This window comes from Carcharhinus amblyrhynchos, chromosome 4, assembly GCF_965287045.1.
Source record: "Carcharhinus amblyrhynchos chromosome 4, sCarAmb.v2.hapA, whole genome shotgun sequence".
Taxonomy (NCBI): Eukaryota; Metazoa; Chordata; class Chondrichthyes; order Carcharhiniformes; family Carcharhinidae; genus Carcharhinus; species Carcharhinus amblyrhynchos.
In genome coordinates, this window is record NC_137327.1 from 51,693,387 (window position 1) to 51,707,116 (window position 13,730).

Consider the following 13,730-nt stretch of genomic DNA (forward strand, 5'->3'; position numbering starts at 1 on the left):
TAGGCAACTGGAGTTGAGGCTGGAGGATTTATTTTTAGTTAGGGAGAATGAGGCGCTAATGAATAGGAACCACGGTCACGTGGAGATCCCAGACCCTGGGGGGGAGGGGAATGGGTGGGTTACAGTTAGGAAGGGGAAAAAGAAGAGTAATGGTACAAAGGCTACCCCAGAGGTAGTCTCCCAAGATATCAGGGGTAAGGTGACAACTGAGGTGGAAAGGGCACGAGGGGAAGGCCGGAATGCCTCAGAGGGAAGGAAGGGGGCTGGATGTGAGATAGTGGTGGGGGATGGGAGGGTTAGAGGAATTGATAGGCGTTTCTGTGGGCAAAAGCGGGACTCCAGGATGGTAGTCTGCCTCCCTGGAGCAGGGGTACAGGATGTGTCTGAGAGGGTAGAGGAAATCTCAAAGGGCCAAGGGACCCAGGCGGATGTAATTATACATGTAGGTGAGAAGGACGTAGGAAGGAAGAGTAGGGGGAAATACGTAGGCAGTTCAGGGAGTTGGGAACCAGGCTGAAGTGTAGGGCCTCCAGGGTGGCGATCTCTGGGCTGCTGCCAGTGCCCAGTAATAGCAGGGATAAAAATACTGAGATCCTGCAGCTGAATGCGTGGCTGAGGGATTGGTGCAGGACAGAGGGTTTTAGTTTTGTAGACCATTGGGAAGTCTCTGTGAGGGAAGGGCACTTGTACAAGTGGGATGGGGAACATTTAAATGGGAAGGGCACGCATATTTTAGCTGGGATGTCAACTGGAGTGTTTCGGCAGGGTTTAAACTAATATGGAGGGGGGGGTGGGGAGGAGAGAGACAGCTCAGGCACTGGGAGTGGCAGTGAGTTGGGGGTCAGGGTAAGTCTAGATGATAGGAAAATCTCCCAGGAGAAGGAGGATCCGAGTGGGCCTGAGGGTCTTTGGTGCATCTGTTTTAATGTGAGGAGTGTGATGGGTAAGACGGATGAACTTAGGGCCTTGATGTTCGCGAGGAACTTAGATGTGGTGGCAGTGACAGAGAGGTGGTTAAAGGAGGGGCAGGACTGGCAGCTAAATATTCCAGGGTATAAGTGTTTTAGGTGTGATAGGGGAGGGTTGAAAAGAGGAGGGGGAGTGGCGCTCTTAGTTAGGGAGCAGATCACAGCGGTGCAGAGGGAGGATAACATGAGGGGGTTGGGAATTGAGTCTCTGTGGGTGGAGTTGAGGAATAGGAAGGGGGCCATTACTAGTTAGGAGTGTACTATAGGCCGCCCGACAGCCTGCGGGCAGTGGAAGAGGGTATATGTAGGGACATTTTGGACAAGTGTAGGAAGAACAGGGTTGTTGTGGTGGGAGATTTTAATCTCCCTGGGGTGGATTGGAAGGTGCCTAGAGCTGGGGGGGTCGGACGGGGAGGAATTCGTAAGATGTGTATTGGAAGGATCCTTGCAACAGTATGTAGATAGCCCGACTAGAGAGGGGGCATAATAGATTTAGTTCTGGGCAATGAGCTGGGTCAGGTGGTTGAGATTGCGGTAGGCGAACATGTGGCTAATAGTGACCACAACTCCGTCTACTTTAGGATACGAATGGAAAAAGATGAGAGCTGTCCTAAGGGAAGGGTGCTAAGTTGGGGGAAGGCTAGATACAGCCGGATTAGGCAGGAGCTTAGGGATACAGACTGGGATAGGCTGTTGGAAGGCAAGACCACGTTAGGCATGTGGGAGTCTTTCAAGGGAAAACTGCAAAGGGTGCAGGAAAGGCATGTGCCGGTTAGGAGAAAGGATGGGAAAGGTAGGATTAGAGAGCCGTGGATTACTAGAGATATAGAAGACCTGGTTAGGAAGAAATGAGAGGCGTATGTCAGGTCTAAGCAGCTGGGAACGGAGAGAGCGTTGGAGGAATACAGAGAGTAGGAGGGATCCCAAAAGGGGGGTTAGGAGGGCAAAAAGGGGGCATTGGCAGGTAGGATTAAGGAAAATCCAAAGGCGTTTTACTCCTATGTTAGGAGCAAAAGGGTGGCTAGGGGTAAAATCGGTCCTCTCAGGGACAGACGAGGGGAATTGTGCTTAGAGTCTGAGGGAATGGGGGAGATCCTGAATGAATACTTTGCGTCGGTATTCATGAAGGAGAGGGGCTTGATGTCTGGTACGGTCATCGAGGGAGCTGTAGACCAATTGAAGGATCTATCGATTACGAGGGAAGAAGAGTTAGGGCTTTTAGGTAGCATTTAAACTAATAAATCTCCGGGGCCCGATGGCATTTATCCTAGGCTGCTTAGGGAGGTGAGAGATGAGATTGCTGGGCCTCTGACACAAATCTTTGTCTCTTCTTTGGTCACAGGTGAGGTCCCAGAGGACTGGAGGATAGCGAACATGGTACCGTTGTTTAAAAAGGGTAGGAGGGATAACCTGGGTAACTATAGGCCGGTGAGTTTAACGTCAGTGGTAGGCAAGTTGATGGAGAGGATTCTTAGGGATGGGATGTATGCGCAGTTAGAGCGTTGCGATCTGATTAAGGATACGCAGCATGGCTTTGTAAAGGGGAAGTCTTGCCTTACAAATCTGGTAGAATTTTTTGAGGAGGTGACAAAAATGGTCGATGAAGGACGAGCCGTTGATGTCATCTATATGCATTTCAGTAAGGCGTTTGACAAAGTCCCTCATGGTAGGTTGGTAGAAAAGATTAAGGCTCATGGGATACGTGGCCAGGTATCTAGATGGGTAGAGAACTGGCTTGCAAAGAGGAGACAGAGAGTAGTAGTGGAGGGGTCCTTTTCTAGCTGGAGGTCTGTCACTACTGGTGTGCCGCAGGGTTCAGTACTGGGACCTCTTCTCTTTGTAGTGTATATAAATGACTTGGAAGAGGGAGTAAGTGGTGTGATCAGCAAATTTGCTGATGACAGCAAGATGGCTGGATTGGCAGGCAGTGAGGAGCAGTGTTTGGCAGTACAATGGGATATTGATAGGCTGATATATTGGGCAGATCCATGGCAATTGGAGTTTAATCCAGATAAATGTGAGGTGATGCATTTTGGCCGGAATAATGTAGGGGGGAGTTATATGATAAAGGGTAAGCCCATAAGGAGTATAGAATCGCAGCGAGACCTGGGGGTGCAAGTGCACAAGTCTTTGAAGGTGGCAGTACAAGTGGACAGTGTGGTGAAGAAAGCCAATGGTATGTTAGCCTTTATAGGAAGGAGTATAGAATATAAGAGCTGGAGTCTAATGTTGCAGTTGTATAGAACGTTGGTTAGGCCGCATTTAGAGTACTGTGTCCAGTTCCGGTCGCCTTACTACCGGAAGGACGTGGTGACTCTGGAGAGAGTGCAGAGGAGGTTTACCAGGATGTTGCCTGGTATGGAAGGACTGGGTTATGAGGAAAGATTGAACAAATTGGGGCTCTTTTCCCTTGAAAGACGGCGACTGAGGGGGGATCTAATAGAGCTATATAAGATTATGAAGGGTATAGATAGAGTAAACAGAGGTAAGCTATTTCCTATGATAGAGACACACAGTACGAGGGGCCATGGGCTTAAGGTGAGGGGGGAGCGGTACAACACAGATATTAGAGGGAGGTTTTTCACACAGAGGGTAGTGGGGGTATGGAATGCTCTGCCAAGTAAGGTGGTGGAGGCAGGCACGCTAGAGTCATTTAAGAGTAACTTAGACAGGCACATGAGTGGGTTGGAGATGGGTGGATATAGGAGACTGTTTTAAATAAGGGTCATTAGCATTGGGGCGTCCCTGGTAAGGTAAATGGATATGGTACAATAATAATGGTTTTTTTCCTTTTCATTCACAGGTTTTAAATCGATCCGTCTTGTGTCCAACGGGGGGCATACACGCGATGGGTCGTACTTGGGCTGCTCTTGGTTGTTCAGGATTGGCCTAGTGCTTCATGTCGTTAGTGTGTGCCTAAACTGGACCAGATACTGGGAAAGACGACAGCTCAGTGACTATCACTGATTGCTGTGCAGACATATGGATTTGGGCCGGTGTCTGTGGGAGTTTGCACATTCTCCCTATGCTTGCGTGGGTTTTCTCCGGTTTCCTCCCACACCCCAAAGATGTGCTGTTAGGCTGATTGGCAGGAATAAATTGTCCCTAAATTAGTTTCCTTCAATCTGGATGGCCATAAAACAATAGACAAGGGTCATGGGTGGAGGGGGGACTGGTAGTGTTAAAATGGTGGCGCGGGCTCGTTGGGCCGAAGGGCCTGTTTCCCGGGATGTTTTTGTTCTTTGTTCTTTTTATTCTTTGTTCTTTTGACTGCTCCCTAACCAGCAGTGACCACTCCTAATCAACATCACTCATTCCCTAACCAGCATCGACCACTCCCTGACCTAGATCACTCATTCCCCGACCGGCACCGACCGCCCCCTGACCGGCACCGACCGCCCCCTGACCGGCACCGACCGCCCCCTGACCGGCACCGACCGCCCCCTGACCGGCACCGACCGCCCCCTGACCGGCACCGACCGCCCCCTGACCGGCGCCGTCCGCCCCCTGACCGGCGCCGTCCGCCCCCTGACCGGCGCCGACCGCCCCCTGACCGGCGCCGTCCGCCCCCTGACCGGCGCCGTCCGCCCCCTGACCGGCGCCGTCCGCCCCCTGACCGGCGCCGTCCGCCCCCTGACCGGCGCCGTCCGCCCCCTGACCGGCGCCGTCCGCCCCCTGACCGGCGCCAACTTCTCCCTAACCATCATCCACCATTCTCTAACTAGCATCGACCACTCCCTAACCGGCATCCACAAATCCCTAACTGGCACCGACTACTCGCGCTTGCACAAAAGATCATTCTTTTCATTGAGCCGGAGACCATTCCCAATCCTGGTCATTTAAGGTGTCCGCTTTGGTAATGACTGGCTAGAATTGACCAATAGCTGTATGACTATTATTTGGGAAATGGGATTCTCAGCAGACTTTAGGGTTATGGGGAAAACAGATACTTTCAGGTTTTCAGTCTTTGAGGGACTAAGTTGCTTATTGTTAACTTGCTGAATTAAGATTATTCCTTGTTGTGTTTTATTTCCTTTCCCCTACTTTAATAAATACTTTTTATTTGTTGTTTAATGCGAGTGACCTCAGAGATCTGACTGTTTCTGCCAATGTTTTTGGCTAATACACCATGGGAAACTAGTTTTAGATTGGGACATTCTCACACATAACATGAACGGGGTTTCATAATAACCTGCTTACAAATACTTTTATTTAAAATTATGGTTAATTGCCCAGTTGCAAAGAACTTCACTTTTGAGAGGGTGGGAGATTAGTTTTAGTGACATGGTTTGAAGCATTAATGTCAGCAAGATGAAACTCACTGAGGCGGGTAAAAAAAAAGTGCCCACCACAATTGCTTGCAATGTTGGTCAGCTTTGCCCATGTTAAATCAATATTTCATTCAATGGATTAGTCTCTCATCACTCAAAACTCTTCCCCAGTAACCCGTAACTAAAGTTGGACACTGCAAGGGTCAATCATTTCACTGGAATCTTGGCTGGCAGCAGACTGCAATCCATTAGATGTGTTACTGTGACCTTTACTGAATGCAGATTAGGCTAGCCTGCCTGCTTGGATAATCACTTCTTTATTGTGGTCCTGGAACTTTTACGAATAAATCAAGTCAACAAAAACATTTTCTTTATGTTTCAGAAGTAAAATATTTTCAGGCTGGTCAAAACCAGTGTTTGGACATCAAATATCTGATTTTCAACAATGGTTTGCAGCTCCTTTATTGAGAATAAAATTCTGAAACAAAATCTGATAAGTCCCTTATTATGATAAATTTCAGTCATTTCCAAATCTGAAAATGTACCTCTAAATGCATTTGACTTTCGATGGTTCATTCCACTGCAGGTGTCATGCATTGAATCTCAGTCATATTTCTCATACGCTACAACTCACTGTTCACACTAAATACAGGGAAATGCCAAAGATAACGTCAAGAGTCGATGCGGAAACAGAGGACTTGGGAGCCATTGAGTAGGCCATTCAGCCCTTCAAGCTTGCAATAAAGACCTAGCTTTTATAAAAGTCAGTTTAGTTGACATAATTTTCTGTTTTGCTTTGGAACCTAAATTATAATCCATTCCTTACCTTGGCACAGTGGTTAGCACTGCTGCTTCACAGCGCCAGGGATTTGGGTTTGATTCCCGGCTTGGGGCACTGTCTGTATGGAGTCTGCACATTCTCCCTGTGTTGTGTAGGTTTCCTCCGGGTGTTCCGGTTTGCTGCCACAATCCAAAGATGTGCAGCTTAGGTGGATTGGCCATGCCAAATTCTCCCTTAGTGTAAGCAAATAGGTGCTGGAATCCTCAGGGATTTTCACAGTAACTTCATTGCAGTGTTAATACAAGCCTACTTGAGACTAATAAATAAACTTTAACTTTAACCATGCCAAATTATTGTCCCATAATCAAAATAACTAATACCCACTACGTAGTTTTCCATTTGTGCTTGTTCAGTCAGTGCTGGGAATTGGACACCTGAACACTCTTTGGCCATTTTTAGCATCTTAAACTCTAAGGTATAGTTACTTAGATGGAGAGTAAAGCACCCATTTCCCTCTACCATCAGGCAGACAGTTCACATAGCTAAGTGTTAGCTCCAAAGCTCAATAATGATCACTAGACAATCAGGCTTTATTACATGCATGTCCAGTGGTTACACTCCCAAGCATACAACACAATCTTTTAACTGTGTGAGGATAGCTTGAATTAATTGTAAAACAAAGGCAGAAGTTTTATTCTTCTATCACAATGTGCGTTTGAGATTTGACTTGCAAAAGGACATTCATGGTTTTTACTACAAATAATGACTGCAGACTTGAGTTATAAGGAGGGTGTGGAGAGTCTGCAGAAGGATCTAGTTAGGCTGGGCGAATGGGCCAGGAACTGGCAAATGGAATTTAATGTTGGCAAGTGCGAGGTGGTCCACTTTGGTAGGAATAATGGTAGGAAGGACTATTACTTACGTGGCGAAAAACTGCAGCAGGTGACGGTGCAGAGGGACCTTGGGGTCCTTGTGCATGAGTCGCAAAAACCCAGCCTGCAGGTGCAGCAGGTGGTCAGGAAGGCTAATGGGATGCTGGCCTTCATAGCGAAGGGGCTTGAATATAAAAGTAGGGGGGTCTTGCTGCGGCTGTATAGGGCATTGGTGAGGCCGCAGCTGGAGTACTGTGTGCAGTTTTGGTCGCCGTACTTACGCAAGGATATTTTGGCCTTGGAGGGAGTGCAGAGGAGGTTTACTAGGCTGATACCGGAGTTGAGGGGGTTGAGCTATGAGGAGAGGCTGAATAAACTAGGATTGTACTCATTAGAGTTTAGAAGAATGAGGGGAGATCTCATTGAGACGTATAAGATGATGAATGGGATGGATAGGATAGAGGTGGAGAGACTCTTCCCGCTCAGAAAGGACAGTAGGACTAGGGGGCGCAGCCTCAAGATAAAGGGGGGGCAGTTTAGAACGGAGTTGAGGAGGAACTTCTTCACTCTAAGGGTGGTGAATCTCTGGAATTCTCTGCCCGTTGAGGTGGTGGAGGCTGCCTCGCTAAATATTTTTAAGACGCGGGTTGATGGGTTTTTGATAAGCGAGGGGATTAAGGGTTATGGGGAGAGGGCGGGAATGTGGAACTGAGCCACGACAGATCAGCCATGATCTTATTGAATGGCAGGGCAGGCTCGAAGGGCTAGATGGCCTACTCCTGCTCCTATTTCTTATGTTCTTATGTTCTTATGAGAGGCTGTTTAGACTGGGACTTTTTTCTCTGGAGCGTAGGAGGCTGACAGGTGACCTTATAGAGGTCTATAAAATAAAAAGGGGCATAGACAAGGTAGATAGTCAATATCTTTTCTCAACGGTAGAGGAGTCTAAAACTAGAGGGCACAGGTTTAAGGTGAGAGGGGAGAGATACAAAACTGTCCTGAGGGGCAATTTTTTCACACAGAGGGTGGTGAGTGTCTGGAACAAGCTACCAGAGGTAGTAGTAGAGCGGGTATAATTTTATCTTTTAAAAAGCATTTAGATAGTTACATGGGTACGATGGGTATAGAGGGATATGGGCCAAATGCAGGCAATTGGGATTAGTTTAGGAGTTTTAGAAAAAGGACAACATGGACAAGTTGGGCCAAAGGGCCTGTTTCCATGCTGTAAATCTCTATGACTATGACTCAAGATAGAACCACCTTTGGAAAGCTGATCATGTGTAAAGAAAAAGCTCCATTTTATGAAAGAACTATTTTGGGAAATGAAAGTAGCAAATGTGGAATCAAGTGAAACATTGCATGGGTTAAAAATATGCAAGGACCATTGTAACCTTTTTAAAAAAGTATTTTTCACCCAGTTCCACCCCTGCCCCCTTCCCTTGCAAAGATGGGCAGTACAGTGGCTAGTACTGCTGCCTCACAGTATCAGGTACCCAGAGTTTGCACATTCTCCCCATGTCTGTGTGGGTTTCGTCCAGGTGCCTCAGTTTCCTGCCACATGTCCAAAAGTGTGGTAGTTAGGTGCATTAGCCATGCTAAAATTCTTCCTCAGTGTACCCGAACAGCGCTGGAGTGTGGCAACTAGAGTATTTTCATAGTAACTTCATTGCAGTGAGCCTACTTGTGACGCTACTAAATAAACTTATATTCACTTTAAATAAACTTGTCTGGGTGCATCTGTTTTTGGGCCCCCACTACTCTCACTTGCATTTACTCTGTCATATCTGAAACACTGACACAATGAATTACGCAATGAAATTATGTCTTGTTATGTAGGCAAATTAAGGAACTATTCTGAATCAGCCATGTCATGAATGACCAGTTTCTCTGCTTATAGATGGGATGAGAAGGGAAAACTAGCTGGAGTAACACAAAAGCTATCTGCTTTCTTTATGTAAAAGGGTCTGATAAAACTGCAATATCCATCTGAACAGGTGAATGGGATTTAAAAGTCTGATTTGGAAGAAGGCATTTGTGCCAATGCAGCTTCACTCAGTACTGCCATAGACTGCCAGGCCAGAATAGTCCTAACCCAGCTTTAGCTCTCTTTTAAATATTTTCTTGCAGCATTTAAAGAAAATCTATTTGAGATTCTTGCAATCTGCTCATATGTTTTAATAAAGCTTCTCGAGGTGAGAGGGGATGGAATAATCAGGAAAAAGAAAAATAGCAGAAAGAAATGAAAATAGGAAATGTGCAAACCAGGCATATAGGGTTGGACGTTCATCCTCGAGGGAGGTATACACTAAATGTGGAGCTGATTCATCTCAGGGAAAAGTGCCAGTGAACACAAGATCTTCATTCCAGGTTTGGGGGGTTGGGGGAGATATCAAGGGTCAGGCCTGTGAACACCAGAAAGGGTTTGGAGGCAGCATCCCTGTTCCTCATGATCTCATGCCCCTCATACCAAAGACCATAAGATATAGGAGCAGAATAAGACCATTTGGCCTATCAAGTTTGCTCCATCATTCAATCATGGTTGAATCTTACCGCAACAACGATGAGGTGTAAACAAGCTTTATAAATATTAAATATCCAGACCATTTTAAGTATCGAGAGCAAAAAGCTCATTTTGTATTTTTGACTAAGTGCCCAGGCATTCATTGGACTGTTGAAATATCCATTTGTTGAACTCTCCATTCACCTGACGAAGAGGCAGTCCCCTCGAAAGCTTGTGAGTATTATCAAATAAATCGGTTGGACTAAAACCTGGTGTTGTCAGACTTTTACTGTGTTTACGCCAGTCCAACGCCGGCATTCCCACATCAGAAATATCTGCACCCCAGGGAAAACATTGTTTGATTGACATCTCTTGTTCTGTTACCTATTCTGTCAACTGCATGATGTTATTTACACAAGATAAAGAAGTTTCAATTTCTTGCAATTTCTGACATTCATGCTTTAAAGGGTCTGGTCGATTGATGCTTTATTGGGTTACAATAAAAAGAGTTTAAGAAAGTAGATACTTGTGAATGAATTACTGTTTAATTAAACTTTCTCATACATCCTATTGTTACCATAAAGTTCATTGCTTCTGTACAGAGTGGCGAATAGATATGGTAGTGTCATAGATGGGCATGGATGGTATGAAGGGCTATTGGGGGAACAGGTGGAGGGTCATAGCTTGGAATGGAGGGTGTAGGCAGCCATGGGTGTAGGTGGAGTAGTGGTGTTTGGCATGGAGAGTATGAAGGGCCGTGGTGGTGGTGGTTGTGGGTGGGGGCTGGCGGGGGGGAGAGGTTCATTAGCTTGACATGAGTAAGACCTTTTGAATTTTAGCTTTTAAAAGATACCCTGATTCAGACTATATCTTATGACATATCTGCAGGGGACTAGGGGATGCCTATCCATACCCACTATGGAACTGGCCAGTTGGAGTGCAGGGATGCGTGCTTGTGCCTCACACTAGCCCATACCCTTAACCAATGCTGGCGAGAATTGGGAGGGCTGGGAATTGGGTTGGAAATCCAGCAATTGGGACCAGCCACTAGCTTTATACTTCCATGGAGGCTCTCCAACGCCATGAAAATCCAGGCTACAGAGGGAATATAAAATTATCAGAAATATTTAATAAAAAGGAAATCAGGGAAACAATGAGAGAAAGTGGACAAAACGCATGCAAAAGGAGAGATGGGAAGAGTGAAACATTGAGAAAGAATTAGAGATTGTGAGAGAGACACAAAAAGTCCAATTTTCTTCTCTTGAATTACTTATACAAACAATGTCACATTATCTACCACATTGTTTATCGTCCACTTTTTGTAACAAACAATATTAGAGAAGTTACCTTTGTTTATTGTTTGATCCCATGGAAATATTTCAAAGAGCTTCTTACAATGTACAATTTTTACAGTGTGGTGACCCATTGTGGAAACATCCAATAACTACCCTAAAATTATAGAAGACAACATTTCCATTTTTTGAAAACCTAAATTTGTTTCACAACCTTTTATATTTCACCTCGAGAACTGGCTTCTGATTAAGTGAAAACTGGCCAGGAATTCAACCAATGACATCCTCCATGCATGAAAATGAATAGTTAAGTCACGGGCTTGACCCATTCTCACTGCGGCTGCATTCTTCCAAGTAGTTCATCTTCTGACACCCTCGAGCCTCTCCACCATCTACAAGGCATCAAGTCAGGAGTGATGGAAAACCCTCCACTTGCTTGGATGGGTGCAGCCCCAATAACACTCAAGGAGTTTAAAGCCATTCAACTTGATCAGATCATCCACCAGGCTAAAGATTTACTCTTTTCACCACCAGTTCAGTGTGGTCACAATGCACTTTATCTGTAGGACACTCTGCAGCATTTCAACAGCATTTCCCATACACACACCTGCCACCACCTGAAAGGAGACAGGCAGGTGGTGCACGAAATAACCATCACATCCAAGCTCCCACCAGTTATGCAACATTACAAGGGGCATAGACAAGATAGATAGTCAATATCATTTCCCAAAAGTAGGGGAGTCTAAAACTAGAGGGCATAGGTTTAAGGTGAGAGGGGAGAGATACAGAAGTGTCCAGAGGGACAATTTTTTCACACAGAGGATGGTGAATGTCTGGAGCAAGCTGCCAGAGACAGTAGTAGATGCAGGTACAATTTTATCTTGTAAAAAACATTTAGATAGTTATATGGGTACAATGGGTACAGAGGGATATGGGCCAAATGTGGGCAATTTGGATTAGTTTAGGGGTTTTAAAAAAACAATAAGGGCAGCCTGGACAAGTTAGGCTGAAGGGCCTATTTCCATGCTGTAAACCTCTATGACTCTATTCTGACATGGACATGCATTGATCACTGTTCCTTCGTTGATGTTGAATCAAAATCCTGAAACTCCTGACCAACAAAATTGGGAAACAAAGGTGAGGGTTGGAGAGAGAGAGAGAGGAAAGAGAGAGAGAGAGAGAGGAGATAGATAAAGATGAAAAGAGAGAAAGAGATGGAATGAATGAACTGGAGTACTTCCACCATACAGGCAGCAGCCAGTCTAGAAGGTGTCCTATCATCTCCTTCTCATTGGCAACTGGGGGTGGACAATAAATGCCAGCCTACCTGTGATGTCCATATCCCCTGATTAATATAAAAAAGATGCAAAACCTGAATATCTGAAACTGTAAGAGCAAGGTGAAAGCTGATCGTACTGCAAGAGTTTTGGATCTACTTCAGTCTTCTTCTCTTCATCAAGTCAACAAGTCTTGATCCATTTCAATTTGGGTACTTTTCCTATTTGAAGGAATCTATTTTCTGAGGCAGAGGAATGACTCTCATCACTCTGTATCCAAGCGTCATTTTGGTCAGGTGGTTAGCTTGCCAATACTGAGAGGATGGAGCTAAGTCTGTGATGTCTTGCTCTAGGCATGTAGGAAGGTCAGGGAAGGAACTGGGACCCAGGTGCCAGCACGAGAGTTGAGGCAGCTGGAAAGACAGATGTGGAACTATGGGGAACAGCCAATGTTATCAATGCTAAGAGGGAGAAGCGGGTGGGGGTATGTGGGAGAGGCTCAAAAATTTTCATTTGTATAGCATCTGTCACATCCTTAGTACATCCCAAAGCATGTCACAGCCAATGTAAGTACTCTTGAAGTGTTGGCAATTAAGGCAGAGATAGAGAGAATCACCTGTAACCTTTGGCCTGCTGTGTGTTCTTCACACCACTTTAGAGTTTTGGACCAGGCCCTGTTGCTGACAGTGTACTGGGGATAAAGGTTACCCTTTTTTTGATGGACTGATTTGAAATTGCAGAATGAAAGGGGATGTTTATGGAAAGGTGTATATTGTTTTGTGACTTACTGGATTTATGTTAATAATATGATAATATTTGTTCTGGGGTAGTCAGCTGAGTCACATGGTGGATTTTGGGAGTGGTTATATTATGGTTCTTGGGATCTGCTGGATCCTCTACGACGTGATTTCAGGAATTGCTGGTCCCTCATTCTTGAATCCAGGGCTAGAGGTTGAAATGATAATGGTTGGATTGATTTTTAATTTGTGAGAAGGGTAGGGCACTAGCACAACCCCACAGCACAAAAGAACAGGGGTTATTATTAAATGGGTGCTCAAAGTCGATACAACCTAGACCGGCAAACTGCCCGGGACAAGGAACCAAGCGAGAACTTTATCAATCAGCCAGAGACCTTACAGCCAAACTGAAACGTGGATTTCTATGTCATTTTCTCCAATAAAACAAATTCTCAGCGAGTCAAAAAATAATTCGCCTTTTGAAAGTAGGTTGCTTGTAAACTAAGGTTTTACAATTAGAAATCGGTCCAGTGATTTAAAATGGATCATCGGCTGGGTTGTCTGTCCAAATTGTGTTAACATTCATACTCCCGTTGCCTCCCTGCTGTGCTAAGACTTGTTGCTGTTGGGATGGGGATCCCCGATCTCTTCCACACTGGTTCCACTGAGCAACCAGACTGCAATCCCCCCCTCTCCCGACCTGGAGTCTCAGGGACTCACCTCACTCCAGCAGATCAGGTCGTTGGTCTCGGGATCCTCCACCAGCGTCCACAGCTTGGTGAGGAAGGCGGGCACGTTACTGCTGTATCCATCCATGACCCAGAGCACTGACTGCGCCTCGCTGCGTTCATCACATCCAAACTCTCAGCTCGCTCCAAAAGCTGTCCCAATGCATCAGCGTCTGACCCTGACCGCGGCACCAGCGGTGCAACATCATCTGACACTGACCTCCAGGATAACACCACCAAACACTGATCCCACATACAATGCCACCTGACACTGACTCGCTTTACACACCACCTGACCCCAGTA

General features: G+C 45.8%; 1 protein-coding gene across 1 annotated transcript in view; it reads right to left on the reverse strand.

Annotated features, from left to right (window-relative positions):
* hsf4 (heat shock transcription factor 4) overlaps window positions 1-13,514 on the reverse strand; it is a 97,191-nt gene extending 83,677 nt beyond the window's left edge. Inside the window, exon 1 of the mRNA XM_080187136.1 lies at window positions 13,419-13,514. Coding sequence (XP_080043262.1) covers window positions 13,419-13,514 — 96 coding nt within the window. The remainder of the gene's footprint in view (window positions 1-13,418) is intronic.
* Window positions 13,515-13,730: the final 216 nt, after the last annotated feature.